Raw genomic sequence first — 24,319 nt, forward strand, 5'->3', positions numbered from 1 at the left:
CAGTGGATACAGCGTCGGACTGGGATGCTGAGGACCCAGGTTCGAGATCCCAAGGTTGCCAGTTTGAGCGCAGGCTCATCTGGTTCAAGCAAAAGCTCAGTAGCTTAGACTCGAGGTCACTGGCTCGAGCGGGGGGGTTGCTCGGTCTGCTGAAGGCCCGCGGTCGGGGCACATATGGGAAAGCAATCAATGAACAACTAGGGTGTCCCGGCGAAAGACTGATGATTGATGCTTCTCATCTCTCTCCGTTCCTGTCTGTTGATCCCTCTCTCTGATTCTCTGAAAGAAAAAAAAAAGAAAAGAAAAGAAACATCAGTTGGTTGCTCCAGTTATTCATGCCGTCATTTGCCCTGACCCAGGATGGAACTCGCAAACCTCAGAGGATGCTCTAACCAACTGACCTACCCGGCCAGGGCTGTTACTCGTTTAAAATTTTATATTGATTGATCTTAGAGAGAGAGAAACATCGATATGTTGTTACATTTACTTATGCATTCATTGGTTGCTCCTTATATGCGCCCTAACCCTGATAAAACCGGAAACCTTGGCTTGTCCAGTCCACGCTATAACGTTTTATTTATTTATTTATTTATTTATTTATTTATTTATTTATTTATTTATTTATTAACAGAGAGAGGGACAGACAGGAATGGAGAGATGAGAAGCATCAATCATTAGTTTTTCATTGAGCATTGTGACACCTTAGTTGTTCATTGATTGCTTTCTCATATGTGCCTTGACTGCGGGTCTTCAGCAGACTGAGTAACCCCTTGCTCAAGCCAGCGACCTTTGGTTGAAGCTGGTGAGCTTTTGCTCAAACCAGATGAGCCCGCACTCAAGCTGGCAACCTCGGGTCTCGAACCTGGGTCCTCCACATCCCAGTCTGATGCTCTACCCACTGCACCACCTGGTCAGGCTACTTTCTTGGTTATTGAAGATTCCCCATGCAATATATTTCATTCAATACACATTTTGTCTTCCTGTCACCCTGGAGAAAGTTCCCTGGGGCCTGGAGTGGGGCCCTTTGAACTTCTGCTTTCTCTGTCCCTATCACTTAGTGCTCTGTAAATGTTCAGTGATTACTTTTTCCCTTTATTTAAATACTCTTGTAGGCCTGACCTGTGGTGGCGCAGTGGATAAAACGTTGACCCAGAAATGCTGAAGTCGCCGGTTCGAAACCCTGGGCTTGCCTGGTCAAGGCACATATGGGAGTTGATGCTTCCAGCTCCTCCCCCCTTCTCTCTCTCTCTGTCTCTCTCTCTCTCTCCTCTCTAAAAATGAATAAATTTAAAAAAATACTATTGTATTCCATAAAGAATTTAAAAGAGCTGTGAAACAAAATACTATTAATCTAAAACAAGGGATAGCCTGACCAGGCGGTGGCGCAGTGGATAGAACGTTGGACTGGGATGTGGAAGGACCCAGGTTCGAGACCCTGAGGTCGCCTTCTTGAGCGCGGGCTCATCTGGCTTGAGCAAAAAGCTCACCAGCTTGGACCCAGGGTCGCTGGCTCCAGCAAGGGGTTACTCAGTCTGCTGTAGACCCGCAGTCAAGGCACATATGAGAAAGCAATCAATGAACAATTAAGAAGTCGCAACACGCAATGAAAAACTAATGATTGATGCTTCTCATCTGTCTCCATTCCTGTTTGTCCCTGTCTGACTCTCTGTCTCTGTAAAAAATTAAATAAAAAAATAAAATAAACAAGGGATAATTGACTATTTGGAAGAAAATAAAGTTAAATTTCTAACTCAGGAATTTCGTGCAAAAATATGTTGCACGTGGTTAACCATTCCACTGCATGACAGTATTGTTTGGGTAAAGAAAACTGTTAAGATACATTCCCAGAGAACTGATTAAATCAATGATGGAATATTCATAACTGCAGTGGTACCTAAAAAGCATCATACAGACCAAAAGCCTGAAACAGCCTTTTTTAATTTCTTGCCCGTTTTAGTGAATAAAGAGAGACACAGGAAAAAAAAGCAAAAATATCAATCTTATATATACCATGACCACACTGCCAGGAACTTTAAATAAACTACTACTTTTTATTTTTGAACTTTCAGAAAACAGCCTCGTTTCAAACGAGACCTCAAAAAATTCGTTAAAGACTCATACTGTTCCTCTCCACGGAAATCTTTAGTAAAAGGCGAAAGATTTATGCGATCTGAAGAGAAACGAGAGCATGCTGACTCTTTCCGTTCGGATTCTTGCAGAGCAAGCTAACCCTCAGCACACTTATGGTTGTTCATTGCCTTCCCGGTTCGTGCTCCTGGCCTGGTGTTTGTAGAGACCATATGTTTCTAACGAGAAATGTGCCCCGCATCAGTGGACAGGTTTCCACTGGGCTGGAACTCGAGCGTTGTGAACTGTTTTTCGTGGTGCACCATGGGTATGTAAATTGCAGGCCGCTCTGGCCCGTCGGAGACACCGGCGGTCCCAGCGGGGCGGTGCCCAGGGGACCCGGGCGGAAGCGCTTCCTCTCTTCCCTGCGGGTCTATCCGGGAACCTTCGTCTGGTTTGCCCGGAGAGGAAGTGCGTTTCCTGCCAGTGTCTGAGACCAAGTTCTTTTTTTTTTTTTTTTTTTTTTTGGGGGGGGGGGGGCGCAGAGGACAGAGAGAGAAAGAGAGAGAGATTGGGACAGACAGGAAGGGAGAGAGATGAGAAGCATCAATTCTTCGTTGCGGCTCCTTAGTTTTTCATCGATTGCTTTCTCATATGTGCCTTGACGGGTGTGTTTGGGGGTTACAGCAGACTGAGTAACCCCTTGCTCCAGCTGGCGACCTTGGCCTCAAGCTGGTGAGCCTTACTCGATTCAGCTGAGCCCGCGCTCAAACCGCGTCCTTGGGGTTTGGAACCTGAGTCTTCCCCATCCCAGTGGGACCGAGTTCTTTACAGGCTGGGAGTAAGTACCAAAGGTTGAGGTTCAGCCCTATCATTCCATACCCGCAGGGATCCCACAGTTCTAGGGACAGAAGCGGATACTGTCGAACAGAGACATTCAAGGGGCCACGTAGGAGGCACATCACCCCCCACCCCCCCGCCGCCGCCCCGAAGGAGGTGACATCCAGTTTATCTTGAAGAATAGTTCAGTCAAGGGGAGGTGGAGCAGTGCGCTGGCAGAAGGAATGGTGTGTGTTAAATTATGGGAGGTGAACACAAAGTAATTCAGCTTGTGTGGAGTGTGGTGCTCTGAATGAGAGAGTGTGTGGCAGAGCGCTGTCACAGAGCTGAGATGACTGCAGAGGCTAAATGGAGTTGGGCTGGAAAATGGCTTGGATTTTATCTTGTCAGGGATAGGGAGGGGTGAATGAGTGTTGAAGTCAGAGAGCTGAGTGGTGTGAGGGTCCACGCAGGGTACATTGCTCTGCAAACAGTGGGACTTGTTCCAGAGACTGAACGTGGTCAGTGTCCCAGGACGGACCACTCCTGGGGTGGCTGAGCTCCAACTGGCTGGAATCCCTTCAGCTCCTGCCATACCAGGACACACCCTTCATTCTGTATTTCAGAGTTTTTCCTTAGGCATGAAATTAGAGCAAAAACTTTCAACAAAGCTAACATCCATGCAAACTACAAAAATGAGATGCCAGGTCATTGCTTACATAAAGGATTTTATTTTAAATCCTGAAAGAGTGCCTGACCTGTGGTGGCGCAGTGAATAAAGCATCTACCTGGAACACTGAAGTCTCCAGTTCAAAACCCTGGGCTTACCTGGTCAAGGCACATATGGGAATTGATGCTTCCTGCTACCCCCTCTTCTTTCTCTCTCCTCTATTAAAAAGAAAGAAAGAAAGAAAGAGAGAAAACAAATAAATAAAATCTGAAAAAAAATAATAAAGTTTAAAATCCTGAAAGAGCCTGACTTGTGGTGGCACAGTGGATAAAGCATCAACCTGGAGTACTGAGTTGCTGCTTTAAAACCGGGGCTTGCCCTGTCAAGGCACTATTGAGGACCTTCTTGCTCCTCCCCCACTTTTCTCTCTGTCTTCTCTCTAAAAGTCAACAAATAAACTCTTACTTGAAAAAATTAAAAAAAAAATTTTTAGAGAGAGAGAGAGAGAGAGAGAGATGGAGGGGCAGACAGGGTGGTAGATGGGAAGCATCAACTCATAGGGGCTGTAGTGGAGCCAGTGACCCCTTACTCAAGCCAGCGACCTTGGGCTTTTACCCAGCGACCTTTGGGCTCAAGCCAGCAACCATGGGGTCATGTCTATGATCCCAAGCTCAAGCCAGCAGCCCCACACTCAAGCTGGTGAGCCTGCACTCAAGCTAACCTCAGGTTTCTTTCTTTTTATTTTTTAAATTTATTCACATAGGTCAGGCAACTTCGGGGTTTCGAACCTGGGTCCTCAGCATCCGAAGCTGACGTTTTATCCACTGTGCCTAGTCAGGCAAATATTATTCCAAATTATTTTTTTTTAAAGATTTTATTTGCCCTGACCGGTTGGCTCAGTGGTAGAGCATCGGCCTGGCGTGCAGGAGTCCTGGGTTCGATTCCCGGCCAGGGCACACAGGAGAAGCGCCCATCTGCTTCTCCACCCCTCCCCCTCTCCTTCCTCTCTGTCTCTCTCTTCCCCTCCCGCAGCTGAGGCTCCATTGGAGCAAAGTTGGCCCGGGTGCTGAGGATGGCTCTGTGGCCTCTGCCTCAGGTGCTAGAATGGCTTTGGTTGCAACAGAGCAACGCCCCAGATGGGCAGAGCATCGCCCTTGGTGGGCATGCCGGGTGGATCCCGGTCGGGCGCATGCAGGAGTCTGTCTGACCGCTTCTTCATTTCCAACTTCAGGAAAATACAAAAAAAAAAAAAAAAAAAAAAAAAAAGGATTTTATTTATTTTATTTTAGAGAGTGGGGAGAGATAGAGAAGGGAGAGAGAATGGGGGGTGGGAGCAGGAAGTATCAATTCCTATATGTGCCTTGACCAGGCAAGCCCAGGGTTTTGAACTGGTGATGTCAGCATTCCAGGTGGACAAATAAATAATTTTTTTATTTTATTTTTTAATTTTTTTAATTTTTCTGAAGCTGGAAACGGGGAGAGACAGTCAGACAGACTCCCGCATGCGCCCGACCGGGATCCACCCGGCATGCCCACCAGGGGCGCCGCTCTGCCCACCAGGGGGCGATGCTCTGCCCCAACCAGAGCCACTCTAGCGCCTGGGGCAGAGGCCGAGGAGCCATCCCCAGCGCCCGGGCCATCTTTGCTCCAATGGAGCCTTGGCTGCGGGAGGGGGAGAGAGAGACAGAGAGGAAGGAGGGGGGCGGGGTGGAGAAGCAAATGGGCGCTTCTCCTATGTGCCCTGGCCGGGAATCGAACCTGGGTCCCCCGTATGCCAGGCCGACGCTCTACCGCTGAGCCAACCGGCCAGGGCAATATATTTTATTTTTATATGACAGAGACACAGAGAGAGAGGGACAGACAGGAAGGGAGAGAGATAAGAAGCATCAATTCTTTGTTGCGGCACCTTAGTTGTTCATTGATTGCTTTCTCATATGTGCCTTGACGGGGTGGGGATGGGGGGGGGGGCTACAGCAGACCGAGTGACCCCTTGCTCAAGCCAGCAACCTTGAGTTCAAGCTGGTGAGCCTTGCTTAAACCAGATGAGCCCACGCTCAAGCTGGTGACCTCGGGGTTTTGATTCTGGGTCCTCCGCGCCCCACTCCGACGCTCTATCTACTGCACCACCGCCTGGTCAGACAATATAAATGAAATCTTAAAAAAAAATCCTGAAAGAAAGAGAGAGCAACCTACAAGATAGGCTCTAATCTCCCCATTGAAGAAATGTTTAACTCGTGTTCTTTTCTTCAACTAATTTCCTAACCCCCTTCATTCGGATTCCTCCGACCAGGGAATAGAATGAGAAATAGCTAACTTGTTTACCAATCCCCCATCCCCTTTCTTCCAGTCATCTGGTTGTTTCCAACCATTCCTCAAACCCCCTTACCTAGTTAAAGATATCCCCATCTCTCCCTTCCACTTTTCTGCAGCCATTTAAACTAGCCAATCGAGAAAAAATAAGATTGTACAGTGAACACTCCAGCCGATGAAGCAGGACCCAGCATCCTAGGGCCTGCGTTAGGGATAAAAACAGAATTTGCCCTCTGCCTGTTCACTTGCGGACTGGCTTTCAATAGTGGCAGCGCGCCCTTCTGCAGAAGTTATTAAAGTTGCCTTGCTGAGGTATTTTGTCTCCGAGTCTTGCTTAATTTCATCTCTAACACCATTTCACAGAGGAAGATGCTAAGGCTCAGGGAGTTTGGCTAGCTTTCCCAGGTCACTCGGGAAAAGTGGACTGTCTGCTTTTGCGTTGTTCCAATCTGATGAGCTCTCCTGCTCCACCCAAAAGCCCATTAGTGACCCAAATGCTAGTGGACCCAAATCCAGCCAGCCTCCATCCCTTGGACCTGATGGATGAAACCCTGCTTTAGGTTCCAAGCCAACTACTCACTGGTTCCTTTTCTTTTTAGGTATTTTAATGTTGATTCAGCTGCATTAAGCTTATTTTATTATTTTTTTCCACTTTCTGTCAGAACATGATTATCTAGCCGTTGCTGTAGTGCGTGTATGAGAAGGCAGTGCTCTCAGTATGGGCTTGTTCCTGGTGGTGAGTGGGTGGCTGGAACCCAGAGTGTGTGTGTCAGTTGAGACTGAGCCAGGGGCTAATTGGGGAAAGGTAATAACAGACCCTCACCCCCACCCGTGGGGTGCGGCACTGTAGCCCAGGGGTGTGCCCTAAGTCTTCAAGGCCGCTGCAGTGGGGCGTTAACCCTCACAGAACAAAGAGCTTAAATACAGTGCCTCACTGGTTGCTATCGCAGTTTCCTCTACCGGTCCAGTGGATGTCTGGCCAAAGTTGCCTCTGGGAGCCAGGCTGACTGCTGACTTACAGAGGCCTCTGCCTTAGAGGTTGGTCTGGGCACAAAACTCCAAAAATACCTCCTCAGACCCTGCTGTCCCTATCTCTTCAGTTGGCTCCTTTCCTGATCTTCCATTTCGCTTCCCATGGCTGCATGGCTGCCCCTGCCCCCACGGGCCCTGTGCTGCTGAAACAGGGAAGTGGGTGATGAAGCTGGTGGTGCGTGGGGCAGAGGAGGATGGCTCTGAAAGCCACGGTGGGGCTTGACACCAAAAACATTTACATCATTTTGCATATTAAGCACTTAACCCAGACCGTTACCAAGTACGTGACCAACATATGCTTACTGATCATCTTCACTTCTAGGTGAATAAACAGACCATAGTTATGTGACAAAAATTTAGAACCTGGGGCCTTTCCCACCCGGGAACAGAGCAGCCCTAGCACCTTAGGTCCTGATATTACTACTGGCAAATTCCCAATTATTAGAAAGAAAAGCACCAAAATCATTTGAGATGAGTTCATATAGAATATATTTCACTCTTTAAAAATAAAACTTTCAGCACAGCTAACATCTGTACAAACTACAAAAATAAACATCTTCATATAAATAATTTATGTGGTAGGAGGTAGGCAGGGATAGAGCCTACCCAGGGGGTGGCCAGGACTGGCAAAGGGCACTAGAGGATCCCTCAGATTTGGTCTGTGGGGGGCACCAGTGTGGAGTGGGGGTGGCTGGAACAGGGCTGCACTGCAGCCTGAGTGCTGGCTTTTACCCCTATGCAGACACAGGGACAGGCACACAGGGCCTGGGCGTGGAAGGCTGGGGCCGGTTCTGTATAGACATCAGGGAGGTCAGTGACAGCCAGGTCAGGGGAGGGTGCAGGCAGGCGGACAGCAGCAGCAGAGCTCTCCAGGAGTCCATCCGGCACTCAGTTATCCACCCGCGGCTTCCCCGTGGCTCCACGTGGCCCAAGCGGGGCCTCCATGCTTCAGCTACTTTCACTCAGTGGCTGGAGATGGCCCCCGAGGTGTGAGGTTGCCGGAGCCGTTGGCAGCTGGTGTGGCAGCAGGGGACCAAGCAGGCTCATCAGAGGCTGGGTGGATGTAGGTACCAGGCAGCGGGGTTGGGTGGAGGGCCACAGTCATGGAGGTAGTCACTCTGGCAAAGCTCTGAGGCAGGGTGGGGGACAACCCCCATCTGAGCCCTCCTGGTCGTGGAGCTGGAGGGCTCAGGACCTCTGGGTTCTCTTTGTACAGCTGAACCACCTGGAGGGAGATACCAGCCCCAGTGAGCCCAGGGCTACTGGAGCCTCACTCCCTTCAGGACCTCCCTGGTGCATCATCACAACTGTCGGGAAGCTGGGGTCCTGTTGGCCTCCAGCAGGGTATGACAGCTGCCAAGGGACGGGATGTCAAGGCCCAGGACAAACCACGCACCTTGCTCTGGACCCTAAAGGCGAAGGTGGGTTTCATAAAGAAGCCAGGAGAGATGAGGGGCAGAGGCATGGTGTTTGGGGCAAAGCGGGAGGCTGACACCTTCAGTGGGTGGCACCTCATGGCAAGGGTCCTTGTGAGTTAAGCTCTACCTTGGCCACTGAGGGCATTTTTTCCTGGCTCTGTCCCTTCCCTTGCCTGCCCCACCTTGTCCCCTGGGCTAGGAGGAGAGGGAGAGTGTGGTTACCTCCGGCGGAGGGCCCAGGATGGACAGCAACACAGGCAGCAGTACGAGCCCGTGGAGGAGGCCCAGGAATGTGAGCACTGTCAGCACCACAAAGAAGTACCTGTGGTAGGGTGTGGGGAGGTCAGCTTGGGCAGACCCCTAAGGTCAGCTTGGGCAGGCCCTGCCTCCCTGCTCTGAGCCCTTCCCTACCTTACAATGAAGTCAAAGTTGGAACCAGCAAGCATGAGTAGGCCCAGCAATGTGGAGACGGCCCCATCGGTCACTGGAGCGAATGTGAGTTCTAGGGCCCGGGCAGCTCGCAGGTTCCGGCTACCCTGGGTGGTCAAGAAGCCCTGGGGGCACAAAGTGATCCGGAAGTTGCTCCTTGGCCAACCATAGCCAACTCTTCTATGTCCCCAACTTCTCATCTGTCCGCAGGGGTCACCCATGCCTTGGCTCACAGAAGGCGGGAGGAGCTAAGTTCCTGGGAACTGTCCAGGCAGCGTGCATGAATCCGTTTAGCTAACACTGCATAGATGTGTCTGGGGAGACTCAGAGCAATGTCTAGAATAGGTTGGCAAACTACAGCCTGTCACTCATTTTTGTGAATATAGTTTTGTTTAAACACAGCCACACCCATTCATTTCCATATTGTCCATGGCTGCTTGAATGTTACAATGGCAGAGTTGCATTAGGGAATATATGACTCAACAAGCCTAAAATATTTACGCTCTGGCCCTTGACAGAAACAGTTTGCCATCTGATGGATACCAGAGTGATAGCAGTTACTTCTCAGGCTGGCATTTCAGAGGATTTCTATTCTTTGTACTTTACTGCATGCTGATTCTCCCCACCCCCAAGGAATATACATATATTGTTCTTATGATCAGAATAATAGGACTACATTGCTCACAAAAATCAGGGGATCAGGGAACGTGCAGATACTCCAGTACTTTCAGCCTTTTGTATAGTGCATTTTCACCAATGAAATAAAAGTTGGTTTTGCATCTCATTTGCATAATTGAACAACTCCTTTGTCTTGTCATTTACTTTTCTGATGTTCTTGTTTAATTTAAAAAAATCAAATGCTTTTTTTTTAATCACTTCATATTCATTTTGAAATATCCCCTAATTTTTGGGAGCAGTATGTTATGGGCAGAAAAAGAAGGGAGCTGTTTGTGAGGTCTGGCAAGGTTTGTGCCATGCTGCAAGTTGGTCTGTGGCCCCCCTACCTCACCTCCCACTCTGTGGGGAGCCCTGTGCCTGCCTCAGTGTTCCCACCTCTGTTCTGGTAGAAGCCCTCCTTTACCCACATCGCCATCGGCTGCCATCCCATTTCTCTGATCTTCACAGGAAAACCAACCAAAAGAATCACTGGTTCCCATTTTCTCTCCTTCCATTCTGCCTTTATCCCGTTCTGTTTGGGGCTTTGTCCCCTCCTCTCTACTGAAATGGCTGCTTACTTATCACTACACTCTAGAATATAAGCTCCTTAAATGTTGTATTGCTATTATATCCCCAATTCTTAACTATATAGTCCCCTGCACATAGTAGGTGCTGGATAAATATCTGTTGCATACTGAATCAGCCAGCCGGCCCCTCCCTCAATGCCGGTGCTCACCAGAGCCACATGGACAGTGAACTCAACGCCAATGCCCACAGAGGCTACAAGGATCACCACAGGGATGGCGCTCAACTTGATGCCCAGGAAACCCATGATGCCAAACAGCTCCACGGTCATCATTGCCAGGACCAGCACCTAGGGAGGGCAGAGCTCACCCGGGGCTACTGGGAGAAGGGATGAGGGGATAGGCAGGAGAGGGTGAGGCAGCCATGGGTTTCTCCAGCCCCAACCCTGCAAAGACTCACTATGAGGCCAGCTGTCCACGGGTTGAGCAGCAGCAGGGCACAGACGAGAAAAGTACACACCAGCAGGATGCAGACAGCCAGCAGGAAGCAGCGCCGCAGGCCCAGGTACTGCTCCCAGAAGAGGAAGGGGGAGCCACTGGGGTAGGCACGCACCCCGGCTTGGCCTGCCTCGGTGCACGCTGCCCGGGCCCCCTCGATGGCCTCCATGAAGTCTGCAGTCTTCTGGAGGCCATGCAGTAGGAAGGGGAACTGGGCAAACTCCAGGGGCTGAGCCGCCGGGACTGTGGAGGGGAAGGGGGCGGCAGGGAGAGGGAGGGGTGGCCAGTGAGCTCAGGGAGCAGTGGGCAGGGCCTTAGGGCAGGGCCTGTGTGGGCCCAGGTCGAGGCTCTTGCTGGCTCCCCTAGGACTCACTGCGAAGGTTCTCCCCGGTGGTGTCGTACTTGTCATGCAGCCACTCAGGAGGTGGGGGGTAGAAGTTGGCCTGCGAGGCTGCCAGGCCCAGGGGGTCACTGTTCACCCACAAGGTCAGCCCCACATAGAAGAGCTCGGGTGGAATCAGCCCCTCCTCGTCCACCAGCTTCCTCGTGGTCAGCTACAGAGGCAGGGAGAGATGAAGGCCTAGGCCCGCGAGGCCCAGAACCCCTCTGACTCCCTGACCCTTCCAGTCCTCTCCCAACCTGGCTGAAATCCAGAGGCTCCTGGGCATCACCAGTCTGGACGAGCAGCTTGTAGGCCAGGGCCCCGTCCTCAGAGCCATTGCGGTAAGAGTGGTGGGTAATGCGCCCGGAAGCCCAGTCCTGGTCAAATGCAGCCTGGATCCCTGGGAAGGAACAGGGTAGGGTGCAGTTAGCCTGTGGCCCCGGGAATGTCTGTATGCGGCAACCCTCCCTGCCGGTCTCCTCGCCTCTCACCCTGTAGCCAGTTGCGGTAATAGTGTAGCCAGGTGCGGGGCGCCTGAGCGGCAGGTGGGGGCAGCACGGCCTTGAGGGAGCTGAAGCGCTGGTGCAGATCAAAGAGGGCGCGTTGGGAGTGGGCGTAGTCAAAGCCACCCTGTGTCACCAGGGCCACCTCATACAGGGAGAAGTACCTGAGCTGGGCGCTCAGGAAGGCATGCTCCTTGGTGCCCCGAGGCACCACATCGGTCAGGGCCAGCCCATCTTGCACCAAGGTTGCTCCGTAGAGGCTCAGGCCCAGAAGAGCCCCAAAGAGAACCAGCACCACAGCCTGTGGAGAATGGCAATTCAGAGGGAGGCCCAGGGATGGCCCCCAGCCAGCAGATGGTGGGTGAGGCCCCTGCCCTTCCTGGGGCCCAGAGACACTTCGGCCTCTGCCCTGGCCCACTGCAACTCCTCCGGGCTTGGAGTCATACCTTAGCATGTGACTGGAGTAGCAAAGGTGCAAACTGATTGCGGGCAAAGTGGGCAAGATTCCAGCGGGCACAGGACAGAGACTTGCAGGCTGCCTTCTGCCTTGTCCCCTCCTCCTGGCCCAGAAGGTCCCGTGTGGACCCTCCTGGGCCGAAGAGCTCAGAGCTCAGTGGGTCAGAAGGTGGGGGCACCAGGTGGGCCTGGGGTGGCAGGCTGGTGACCACATGCTGGCTGCTGGCTTCACAGTGGGTAAAGGCTTGAACGGTAGCAGTTAGGTGGGCAATGCTCACTGGAACTGTCCTATCTGCTAGCTCTTGGGGCACAATCTGAATCACCCGAGCAGAACAGGGGCTGAAAAGGCAGAGAGACAGGGTGACAGGTCTGTGCCTGGGAATGATAGTGAGGGGACAGGACGGGATGGGGCCAAGAGAGGAAAGCCTCGTGGGACGGGAGTGGGGGGCAGGGACCGTACCTAGAGAAGCAGCAGAGCACATCAAGGCGCCGGCAGTGGCGCCGGTGCAGGTCCAGGCTGAGGACCGCTGGGAAGACAAGCATCACGGCAGCGAAGTTGCAGCTAACCACTATGGCCGCCTAGGGGATGCATAGGAAGAGCGTACAGGCTGGGTGAAGCATGCCCCAGCTCCACGCCCACCCTGAACCCAGGCCCAATTTGTGAAGCCTCACCTGCAAGGAGAAGGCCCGCAGTGCAGGGATGGGAACTAGGGCAGCCATGAAGAAGGCAACCACATTGTTGATGGATGTGAGGGCGACACTGGGGCCTGTGCGTAGCAGACACTCGCCCATACGCTCCTGCCAGGACGGGAGGGCGCCGTGAGTCATCAAGGAGAGTGAAGGGGAGGCTTGGGAACATGGGATGGCAGAGGAGGGACAATAACGACAGACCAGCCAACATGACTGACTATCACATGCGTGTCAGGCACACTGTTCTAAGCACTCGAATTACTCACTCATCCTCACATCAACCCTTCTGTGATATAAGCACTGTTATTACACCCATTTACAGATGAGGGGACTGAGGCACAGAGAGGTGAATTACCAGCCCAAGGTCACCCAAACCAAGAGGCTCTTAACCCCTACGCTGAACTCAGATGAGCGCAGGCTGGAGGGTGAGGCCGCACCTGGAGAGGGCTGCCAGGTGGAGCCTCTGTAAAGGCATGTGCCAGCAGGAATATGTCATCCACGCCGATGCCCAGTGCCAAGAAGGGCAGCACCTGGAGGGGCACAGGGTGGCAGCTGGAGGAACCAAGTAGCCTGAGCTGTGGGCACCCACGTCTGCTCTGCAGTCCTGGTGTACCTGGGTAGTGGCAGCATTGAAGGCGATGCCAAGCAGGGCGCAGAGCCCAAGGCCTGAGGCCACCGCCAGGGCCACCAGCAGCACCCCGGCAAGGCCCACAGCACCCTGGGACTGGGCACAGTCCCACCGCAGCATAGTCACACAAGCATAGGCCAGCTGTGGGGAGAGAGGACATTGCGTTGGACAGGAGTTTGAGGGCAGGCAGCAGGTCGAGGTGGGGCAAGGTGCCAGGAGTCGGACCCACCATAAGCAGATAGCCTCCCACCACACGGGCAGCACTGACTTCTGAGAAGGCGTGCAGGATGTCATCCAGGGTGGTGGAGGAGAAGGCGTGGATCTGCTGGGACGTGTTCTCAGGCAGGGCCTCCTGGGCCAGCTGGAGAGACAGGGTGGATCTGAGGGGCAGGGGAGGGAGGGGCCTCCGGGCACCGTCCTGCCCTTCGCCACACTGACCTGCACGAAGCGCCGCTGCCAGGCCTGCAGCACTGTGCCGGCCTGCTCCTCGCTCCAGCCGATGTCATGTGTCTGGTAGTCACCCCGGAAGTGCTCATACAGCTGGCGGGGACTCATCAGCAAGAAGGTGCTCTGCAGGGCCTCTGCCCTGGTGAGTGGGGCAGGAGAATTAGGTGTCAGAGCTGCCGGAACACTCAAGTGTGGGCATGCAGGGGGCTTTTGATAGAGCTGCCTGGAATCAGAGTATGGAGTCCCAGTCTGGGGCCCCCTTGCCAAATCCCGAGGGAGGCCATACCTCAGCAGACGTCCTTGGGGGTCTCTGGCCATGCCTCCCAGCAGCAATTCTTCCTGCCAGTGCATGAACTTGTGGGAGAAGCCGTGGCAGCCCCCACTCAATTCCTGAGCCACACTGGGAGCCTAGAGGGACAGCGGGTGTATTACTCAAGGCCCTGGCTGCGATAACTGGTGTCCCTGAGCTGCTACCTCCAGGAGCCATGAGGCTCTGTAGGCCTGAAGTGTAGCTAACTGTCTCCTGAGCTTTCTGCCAATGCTTTAAGTGGACAGCTAGTGTCCTGCAGAGAGGCCACAAGGGGGAGCAGGGGCCTGGGAATAGGCTGCTGGGAGGAGCTGACATAATTGGTGGGTTTTGCAAAAAGGTGCACATTCACAGGGCCACAAAAACACTCAGGAAACTAGGTATGATACTTGTGCTTAGCTAATTCGTCCTGTTTCCCTGTACAAATCTATTTGAATAGAGTGGCTTTTCAGGGCTTAGAAAAGAACAAAGGGACTCATATGCCACTTGAGGGTTCCTTAGGAGAACTGAATGAGAACGCAACACTTAAGTGTCTAGCACAGTGGAGACAGGGTAACAATACCCAGGAAATAGAAGGCAGAGCTCAGAGCATGATCTGTTCTCTCTCATAACAGAGGAACATACAAGGAGGGAAAAGGGAAGAAAGACAGCCTTTCCCTGGCAGACCTGGCTGGAACCCACCTGCCTGCTGTGATGGTTAGGAGCACTAGGCGGGCAGTGAAGGTCATCAGGGTTCAGACAGGGACGCCCCACGTAGGCCTGTCCCACCTGTGCCTTGTCAAGTAGCTCCCGGAAGCCCTCAAGGGAGGCAAAGGGTCCCAGCTCCTCCAGCAGCTGCTCAGGATCCAGGTTGGTCCACTGGATGTCCGGACGGCCGCTGAGGGAAGAGCCCATGGCTGGTGAGAATCAGGGATCAATTCCCATTCTCCAAAGTGCTGCTAGGGGACCCGCGCTGTACCCCGCCCTCCTCCATTTGGAAGGTAAGGTATAGAAGGTTCAGCTTCCCAGAGCTCCCAGGCTGCAGCAGACCGCCAGCTTGCTTCAGGGACCGTGCTTGGATGCACGGGGCTGAGGTGAACATCAGGACACATGGGAAAGGATCAGAAAAGACCAACTGAGCCCCTTCCCAAGCCATCTACCCTTAGTTTGGATACATAACCATACAGGCACTTGCCTCTAACAGGTTTTCTTTCTGGCCTGGGCAACAGCTTAGCTGATACCTAGCTAACTTAACTCTCTCTGGCAAAGTCTCTTTCCTGGGATCCTTTTCCTCATTTGCTAAGGTCTTATATATCTTGATGTTTTGTTCTGTTTAAGTAAGACAGGCCTGCCTTTCCTTAGAGTGAGGAGATGGGGATGTGGAGAGAGCCTGGGAGAGCCCATGCTCTGACTCTGGCCTGGGAGGTCATTACGCCTTGGTAAGGTTTTGATCTCATCTTTACTCCCACCCCTCTTTTCTGCTGAAGAAGTCCCCACAGAAGACAAGGCAGGGCCCTGGGAGCAGCTGTGGTGGCACTCACGGCAAGTAGGCAGAGCCCCCTTGGAGTTTGGCTCCCTCCCAGAAGCAGTCGAGGGGGGTGAGGATCACACACGGGAACAGCTTCTCAATCATCTGCCAGGGACACCCCAGGCCACATCAGTACTGTCTCTGGGCTCCTTCCTCCATGACCTTTGTAGGGCGCCCTCTACAACACCCACCTCCCAACTCTAGCCTCTGGAGGCTTTCTGAACCCCCTTCTACTGCGGAAAAGGTTCTGCCTCCTTCCAGTCTCAGAACACAGCTCAGGATACGCACCCGCTCAATCATTCCATTTTCTATTAGGGGAACTCCTGACTTGTAGCAGATTTTGTTCAAATCCCAGGACCTGCAGCAGCCAGGGGCACAGGAGATCAGCAGCAGAGGAGGGGACCCGAGCCCTGCCACAGCATGCCTCACCCCCAGTGCTCAGGGGATCTGCCAGACTCACTTTCCATAGAGTGATACTTGCACTTTACTGGCCACGAGGGCTGCCTGGAGGTGGAGGCGAAGTGCCTCAGGCGTGAGGATGTTCTCTCCCTCCTGACGCGGGGTCTGTATCAGCATCTGGGAGGTGTACGCAGCCTCCTCCCCCAGCTTCTCCTTGGTGTACTGCAGCTCCCGGCTCACCCGGCTGCCTACTGCCAGAGCAGAGAGAGAAAGCTGGGGGCAACCGTGGATGAGAGCTCTGGGGAACGTGGGACCCTGACCCAGGGAGACCTCGCAGGACAGGCGGAGGAAGTGCTGCTGAGAGGAACCACCTTCCCGCTGACGGCCACTCTGACTGCCCAGGCTCCTGCCCCTCTGCTCAGGATCTGGAGTTCTGCCAGGAAGCCAGAAGCCTCAGTTGAGCGCTATGGAATGCTTGCAGGGTCTAAGATTTAAGATATAAGCATGAACCGGGTTGGCTAGGTTTGGGGCAAATAACTTAAAAAAGAGTGCTCAGTAGGAGCTGGGCCAGGGCTGTGGTCATGGGGGTATCCTGCCCAGGGGGCCCTCACTCAGTTCCTTTCTGCTCTGGTGGGGAAGACAAGAGGACAAAACGGCCAACAGGGAGGCCGCCACTAGGAGGGGTCTCCTGAAAAACAGATCTGGGGGCTGCGGCTGGTTCTTAGTTCAGGTTGCCCCAGGCAGAGATTTCTGTCCATTGTAATCTTTTGTAAACGTTCTGTAAGAGGGCAGGAATGGGAGCGGCTGGTAACCTTGGGCCTGGAGGCGGCACAGTGAGGGGAGGATCAGTCTTTCAGTGGGTGCCGTCACCATACTGCTCCCACTCATGTAGGGTACGTGGAATCAGCTCATGTACCCTGGCAGAGGTGAGAGCAAAGTGGGACAAGGGGAAGAAAGGGTTCCTGATCTCTTTCATCAGTCTCACTGTCCAGACAACAGGGAGTCCCAGGGCCAGGGCTGCCTCAGTCCCCGTGATCTCAGCACTGCTCACGTCTTGCATTACGCTGGCCACGGAGTCAGGCTTTGTCACTGGGGCTTGGGGGAGGCGAGGATGCTGTGAGGGGATATGACCTGACTGGTTTGGAGGGTGAGGGACAGTGCCAAACCACCCCAAGGCTTGGTGGACTTGGTCTTGGGCCCACTTTCTGCCTCTTCCTGTTGATCACAGCACCCCTGGGGCCCACAGGTATTGCTTCTCTGAGATGCTGGTCCCACCCGGGATCATCATGCTTGCCAATCTCTTTCTCACACCCATGTTATCTTCTCCCTCACGAGAGCCCCAAAACCTTGGTAACCCGCCCAAACAGATTTCCTATGTGCTTATGGCCCCCCCCCCCATCAGATTCCTGGTCCCCCCTCACGCATCCCGGTTCACACAGCCGCCCTGCCCCCTTCCAGCTACCTTTTCTTCCTTCCCTGATGCCGACACCTCTCCCATGCCGGTACTACCGTGTGCATTTCACCAAGCTCAGGCCAGAGCTGCCACGAAGAGGGACAGGAGGGAGGGCAGAGAGGAGCTCCCAGGGCTGAAGGGAAGGAGACATGGGAGAAGGAAGGAATCCAGAGAGAGCTAATAACAAAGCAGGAAGAAGAAACCCTGACAACTTAAAACACAACATCAAAGAGAACAAAGAATCCTCAGTAAAAATGAGGAAAAGATAAACCTTGGCTGACGATGACGACAGACATGAGGACAGACGAACTGGGATGTATTATGCAGGCAGAAGAGACAGCGGGTTTAGGGAGAGCACGAAGGCTCCATACAGACCTGGCTCTGAGCCTTGGCTCTGACATCTTGTCTGTGCTTGGGGCAAATTACTTCGTCTCTGACTCTCAATTTTCTCATCTATAAAATGGGGACAATGCCTACCTTGGTAGAATTAGAATCAGTGCAGGCAAAGTACTTAGGAAATTGCCCAGCAAGTACACAGCACAGATATGGAGTTAGTATTCAAGAGTTGCTGGGAGGGAAATGACGTGACAGAAAAATTAGAAAGAACTGGGGGAGGAAGTAGGAGTATGGAGGAGGCATCAAAAGGGACATTTTAAAAAACGTTTATGCCTACAAAAGGGAGGATATAACTGGTTAGCCAGCATGGGAAAAAAGGTAATCTTATAAATGCAAATGAAAAGAGCAATAAATTACTATCAAATTAACAACAAAAAATTCATAGTACTCATTGCTGGATTACAGGAGTACCATGGGAATGTGATGATTTGGTACAATATTTTTGGGGAAAGCAATATTGCAATATGTATCAAGACCCTCATAAGTGTTCATAATCTTTGGTCTAGAAATTTCATCTGTTAGGGCCTGTAAGCTGTTGTAGGGTGTCAGGCTGTCACTGAGTGAAATGGGAGCCACGGCAGGCTCTGAGCAGATGTGAGATGACCTGACTTTTTCATCACCTAACAATATATTCTGAGGCTGGGTAGTGAATGAGGAATGGGAACTGGCCATAGGAAGAAGTCAGGGAAAGGCATTCTGGACCAAGTGTGTGCAGGGAACTGTCAAAGGCTAAGCAGTGCTGGACTGCTAAGAGTGAGGCTGAGACAGTGATGCAGAAGCAATCAAGAATTAGATTATGGAGGGCCGAGAGTGCTAAGAAGCTTGCACTCTATTCTGGAGCCTCCCCAGAACCTAGCAGAAAGTGGAAGGACTCTCACTGAGGACTGACTTGGCAAGATTTAGACGCACCACAGGAGGGCAGTGTGGAGGCAGATTTGAAGGTAAGAGGGACAGAAAGATCAGCTACTTCTACAACAGACCTTGATTTTGTTGGGTCATTCTCTGAAAAGCCTAGTGATTCAGGGCAGCTGGGCCTCTCCCCCGTCTCCAGGGGTTGAAATTTTACTGGTATGAGAAGTCCATCACAGGAACTCCACTGCCTTTGCCCAGTGAAGGATTTAGGCATAGGATGTGACACATTCTTGCCAAAGTGACCATATGAGAAGTCAGCTGGGAGGTTCTGGTAAATTTTTCCTCATTTTCAAAAAGGGATGCAAGAGAGGGACTTTTTTTTTCCCTGCCACTGAAGCAGTCACAACAAGGTGATAAGCCCAAGGACAAAAGCCCAAATGCTGAAGAAGACAGAGGAGAAAGACAACAAGGACCCGGGTCCTTGCTGATGTCCTTTGGTTGCTGAATTAAACTTCTGGCATGTCTTCACTGTCTACTGCCAGATCTCTTGTTACGGGAATAAAACATCAATCTTCTTCCTTCTTTCCTCCCTCCTTTCCTTTCTTTCTCTTTCATGTGGCTAAAAGTATTCTAAATCAGAAGTGCGCAGCCAGAGACTAATAAAGGCTTCAACTAGAGCAATGGCCACAAAGGTGGGAAGGAGGGTCTGTTATGAGAGATGTTAAGAAGGAAGAATTTGCTGGTTTTATGCCAATTAAGTGAGTAAAGAGAACTGAGACGAACCTCCGAGGTTTAGAAAGAAAATCTGGTGTTTCAGTGGATACTGGTTCCACCAACTGCTGCTGTGTGGCCATCTCCTGCCTTCTAGATAGAACGGCTATATGTATCTTATCTTCAGGGACAGCTCCAACTGCAAACCCTCTCTATCACTGGCTGTTTCTGTAAGTACTAGTTGGGCTATATGTTGTGATTTTTATTTTAACAATCTATCTGTGAACCCTTTAGTTTTATTTTAAAATTGATCAGGAAGGACAAGTCATATTCCAACTTTCACCATGGCAAAGCTGGAGAGGACCCTGAACTCTGGTCCAGAACTCTGATAGCCAGTGTCTTGCTTCTTTCTTTGCCTTCTGTATTAGCAAAATGGAAAGGAATAGAGCACACCTTTCAATCCTCACCTTGATTAGCTCCGCACTGCTTAGGGCATTGCTGGGAGAAGCTCAACTACAGAGCTTCTACAGAGAAAAGACCAGGTCCGGGTCACTGCTTTTACCTCAACCCCCGTCCTAGCCAATACAGGACAGGAGGGTATGCTAAAATACAGGAAAAAGTCCTAGGAATTGGCTACCACCCTCTTACACCACTCTTCCACACGTAAAACAGCAAAAATCTGTTGGGATCTAGCCTGTCCTGTGCTGGAGTATAGGTGAGAGGATGAAGAAACATAAAGTTCAAGCTGTGTTGAGATGGGGAAAATCTGGGGAATGGAGAAGGAGGGAGGGGGGAGGGGGGAGACAGCCTCTATTATGGCAGGAAATTCAAGAGTAATTTGGGACCACCCAGAAAGGAGTGGTGTGGGTGGGGATGTTGTGTATGTGCGTGTATGCACATGTGTCCTGGGGCTGGGGGCAGCCAGGCAGGCACAGAAAAACATCTGCTCTGGACCCCAGGGCCTAGAGTGTGCATGTATGTGAGAGTCTGCAGAGGGCTGGGGGTAGGGTGGGGATGGGGTGTGAGAGCCCAACAAGCAGGCAGGCTCCAAGGAACATCTGCTCTGGATCCTGGAGCTTGCCAGCATTTGAAATAACTCAAGGGTGTGAGACTTTAACCTGGGCCCTGCCCTTGGGTGTGGGCCAGGGCTGGGGGAGGTTTGGGTGAACCCACAAAAGCACAATTTTAGGCAAGTGGAGGGGAGTTTGACTTAAAGGGTAGCCATATGAAACCAGGCCCCAGTAAAGGAGAGAGTTATGCCAAAATCATTAATAAAAAATCATTTTTATCTAATACTTCCATTAGGAAGTGAGGATTTGATCCCCTTAGAGCCTGCTGTTGCTTTAAAATGCAGATTTCCTAAACGGTTGCAGGGGCCCTGAGTTATGGGACCTCTGTCTGGAGCCCTACCAGGTGATTTACTCAGTTTCTCTGGCCCTCTAGTTCTAACTTTTCCGGTTCTTCTGGTCAGATGTGATCTCTCCCTGCCTTCTCTTATACAACATAGTCATATTCTGCTTTGTATTATATTGTATGTTATATTCCAGTACATATTTTACTTTCCTTGCTACTAAAAAAATTGATCTATTTCTATTTTTTTACATGTTTTTAAAAAATTATTATTTGTTGATTGGTTTGAGAGAGAGAGAAAATATTTATTTGTTGTTCCGCTTAATTGTGCATTCACTGGTTGCTTCTCATGTGCCCTGACTGAGGATCAGACCTGCAACCTTTGTGTTTTGGGACGACACTAACCCACTGAACAACTGGCCAGGGCAAAGATGGGTCTTTTTTAGTTGCTTTTGCAAACATTGTCATGCAGTTAAAAAATAAACATAAAAGGTGGGGCAATAAATGCTAAATACATACATACACACACTCACAGATGACTATTCTATATACCCATCCACAGGGCTCTATCACCTGCAGTTGTCCACTTACGGCTGTGGGAGGGAACAGTGCTCCCGGCTACCGGGGCTCAGCCATGCAGGTGCCCACTCCAGACCCAGAGCCAAGTCTACTAGAGTCCAGTAGCCAGCTCCGCACCCTGTTCTTGTCTTGAGCTCACCATACCCAAGCGGCTATGGTCAGTGTCCAGAACTCACCTTCAACCCAGAGCTGTTCTAGGTCTGTCTCAATGACAGACACACGGAGACCCAGTGCCAGGGCCCCAAAGGTCAACAGTCCCAAGAAGAGTACTTTGCCACAGTGTTTCTGGATCCTGCAGCCCAGAGAGAAGAGCAGGCCCTGAAAGTAAGCACGAAGCCAGAGCGGAGCCTTCAGGCTCCCAACTAGGATCTGGGATGGAAAGAGAAGGATCAGTAGGCATTATTGCAACAAGGCATGGAATCGTTCCCTTTCCTCTATATGTATACCCTCTGCCAAGCCCTAGCTTCTTCTGTCTGGATTCAGGACACGAGGACCTACACAGATACAAAGCCTTGGAACTTGGAATGACTTAATTGCATTCCCTGTCCTCCCACTCAAAACACACCTGAGGAAGGCAGAGACCCGTTTTCTGAGTAGGATACATACATACACACCTGTTCTCAGCTGGACAGGCGTGAACTCACAGACACTCTTACGGGACAGATGCCAAAGTACGTACACACACACACACACACACACACACACATACACACACACACACCTTTCCCGGGCAGGCAGTAACACAAGGCATTTAGAGATAACCCACCCTGCACGGGCCTGAGTGACAGACTTGGGGTCCCTAGAACCGGTCCCCAATCTTCCTTCTTCAGGTTTCCCCTCCACTCACCTGGGGTGCTGCGGTTCTAGATGGGGGCGTGTAGTCCGGTGGTGGCTCCCCGAGGGACCGCGGCCGAGCCATGTTGGCGGGGGGGTGTGGGGGGCCTAGGTGCCCCCAACCCGCGTTATCTGAGAGCCCCCATAGGCTGGCTTAATCCCCCTGTACCGCTGGGCCCGCGTAGGGATTCAGCGGGGCCTTTAGGCCCTCGGCGTGGGTGAGGGTCGGGTGCGGGCGTGCTGCGGTCGCTGTGAACCAGAGAAGTTGCAAAGCGGTGTGGGTCTGGGGCGCGCGCGGTGGCCGGAATAGTCCCGGGTGCCCCAAGAGCTAACAGCCTGTGACTGCAAGCGCGGCTCGAAGTGGAGACCACAGTGCCGGGGAGGCGTCCGCAGCCCCAGAAAAAGGGAGAGGGCAAGGAGGACTCTCTCTTATTGGCTGAAGGGCTCAGCAAATTACCCGGATCCGCGCAGCCGGATTCGCTGCTAGGCAACGGAGCCGCCGGGGGTAGCACAAGAGACCACCCAGGTAGGGCCACCCCTTGCTGAGCTTCCCCGCCCGTCCGCCCGCGGGGTCCTCGGGGAGGAGGAGGGAGGGAGATCCCGGAGAGGCAGGGCTTTAGCCAAGCATAAGACAGGAGCGGCGGTGCTGCGGAAGGGTATCGACTAGCCAACCCAGCCTAGATCCAAATCTTTTTCACTCTTTTCTGCTTCCATTCTTGCCCCATTCAGCCCACTCTCTCCACTGAAGCCAGATCCATCTCTCTAATATTAAATGTTAACTCCAAAACAGAAAGCCCACTTGGAGCATAGCGCTCAGCATGATCTAACCAAAGCCTTATCTCCTAGTTTCTTCATACCCACCCAATGTTTCTTACAGCCCTGCAGAGCCCAGGGAATTTCCTACAAGGACCATGTTATGCCTTGCATTTCCGCCTTTGTACGTGTTGTGGCCCTTTTGTCTTGGCAAACTTCAAAACTGGATATGCATCAATCACCCCTCTTTGAAGCCTTCCTTGATTCACACCTCCTTCCAGACAGTTTGCTTCTTCCTTTGTACTCCTTATTGCATTTATGACAATTTTTGTACTTGAAAGTTTGCCTCTCTCATTAGGCAATAAGTAGGTGCTAGATAATTGTTGATGAGTCATTGAGATGTGCAGAAACCAGGTGGAAAGGGCTGGAAACAGGGAATAGTCCCTTTTATTAAATTTTCATCAACAATCCCATCTGAGTGTGCTGTTTCTGCCAGGTTCCTGGCTGTTTAAACTGAGTGGCAGAGAGGGTAAAATCAGTATTCTAGCCTTGGCTGAATAGCTCAGTTGACTGAAGCATCATCCGGAAGCATAGAGGTTGCCGGTTTGATCCCTGGTCAGGGCACATAAAGCAACAAATTGATATTCCTGCATCTCTCTGTTCCTTCTTCTCTCCCTGAAATCAATATATTTTTTTTTAAACCAATGAAGTTTAGGAAAAAGAATCTCCAATAAATTCACTACTCTAAAAAAAAAAAAAATTTCACTACTCTAACACAATCACTATTATCCTCAGCCAATTTCTTGGTCATTTCTTCTAGACTTGTTTATCATTACATCATAAATATTTTATGTTACTACATAGTCTTTTTATCAATCATTTGGAGACTGTCCTTAGGATAGATTCCCAGAAGTGAGGGTGTTGGGTCAAAAAGTAGAACATTCTTATGGCTCTCCTTACAGATTGCCAAACTGCTCTTCAGCTCCAGAGCCTCAGTCCTGGGGAAAGGAAACCTTTAGGCTGAGGGGGTGAAACGCCTGATAGATTTGCCACTTCCACAGATCCATTCATGTAGCAAAATGCCTGTGGAACAATGACTACATGTATGATGCTGTTGGCCAAGTAGAAGCTATGCATTAAAAGCAGCATATGTGCACAGCACTTTTTTTCTCCCTGTCATAGAGAAGTGGGTCCTGCTGTGGATAAAAACAGTACAGCCTGACCAGGTGGTGGCGCAGTGGATAGAGCGTCGGACTGGGATGCGGAAGGAACCAGGTTCGAGACCCCGAGGTCACCAGCTTGAGCACGGGCTCATCTGGCTTGAGCAAAGAGCTCACCAGCTTGGACCCAAGGTCGCTGGCTCCAGCAGGGGGTTACTCGGTCTGCTGAAGGCCCACGGTCAAGGCACATGTGAGAAAGCAATCAATGAACAACTAAGAAGTCGCAATGCGCAACGAGAAACTGATGATTGATGCTTCTCATCTCTCTCCATTCCTGTCTGTCTGTCCCTGTCTATCTCTGCCTCTGTAAACAAACAAACAAACAAACAAAACAAACAAACAAACAAACAAAAAAAAAACAGGCCCTGGCCGGTTGGCTCAGCGGTAGAGCGTCGGCCTAGCGTGCGGAGGACCCGGGTTCGATTCCC

At 51.6% G+C, this 24,319-nt stretch overlaps 1 protein-coding gene and 1 non-coding gene across 7 annotated transcripts; both read right to left on the reverse strand.

Moving 5' to 3' along the window:
• Positions 1-2,074: 2,074 nt before the first annotated feature.
• Positions 2,075-2,190, reverse strand: LOC136401853 (U5 spliceosomal RNA). Its single transcript, XR_010750780.1, has one exon. It is a non-coding gene; the product is annotated as a U5 spliceosomal RNA (small nuclear RNA).
• A 5,270-nt stretch (positions 2,191-7,460) lies between these two features.
• On the reverse strand, positions 7,461-22,365 carry PTCH2 (patched 2). Of its 6 annotated transcripts, none has more exons than XM_066376104.1 (22): positions 21,932-22,365; positions 21,261-21,453; positions 15,805-15,994; positions 15,633-15,702; positions 15,358-15,449; positions 14,606-14,714; positions 13,817-13,938; positions 13,522-13,669; positions 13,313-13,444; positions 13,069-13,224; positions 12,893-12,985; positions 12,438-12,563; positions 12,226-12,344; positions 11,756-12,104; positions 11,298-11,610; positions 11,064-11,206; positions 10,798-10,978; positions 10,387-10,667; positions 10,139-10,276; positions 8,728-8,870; positions 8,539-8,638; positions 7,461-8,123 (listed from the first exon to the last, which is right to left on the reverse strand). In XM_066376104.1, exons 1-22 carry the CDS (start codon positions 22,001-22,003, stop codon positions 7,857-7,859), a joined length of 3,537 nt encoding a protein of 1,178 aa, XP_066232201.1. In that variant the 5' UTR covers positions 22,004-22,365; the 3' UTR covers positions 7,461-7,856. The 6 variants fall into 6 exon arrangements, 5 of the variants coding, with proteins under 5 accessions (XP_066232201.1, XP_066232200.1, XP_066232203.1 ...); XM_066376103.1 differs by having other exon boundaries at positions 14,519-14,714; XM_066376106.1 differs by lacking the exons at positions 7,461-8,123; positions 8,539-8,638 and having other exon boundaries at positions 8,739-8,870; positions 10,387-10,494; positions 14,519-14,714.
• Positions 22,366-24,319: the final 1,954 nt, after the last annotated feature.

This window comes from Saccopteryx leptura, chromosome 3, assembly GCF_036850995.1.
Source record: "Saccopteryx leptura isolate mSacLep1 chromosome 3, mSacLep1_pri_phased_curated, whole genome shotgun sequence".
NCBI lineage: Eukaryota > Metazoa > Chordata > Mammalia > Chiroptera > Emballonuridae > Saccopteryx > Saccopteryx leptura.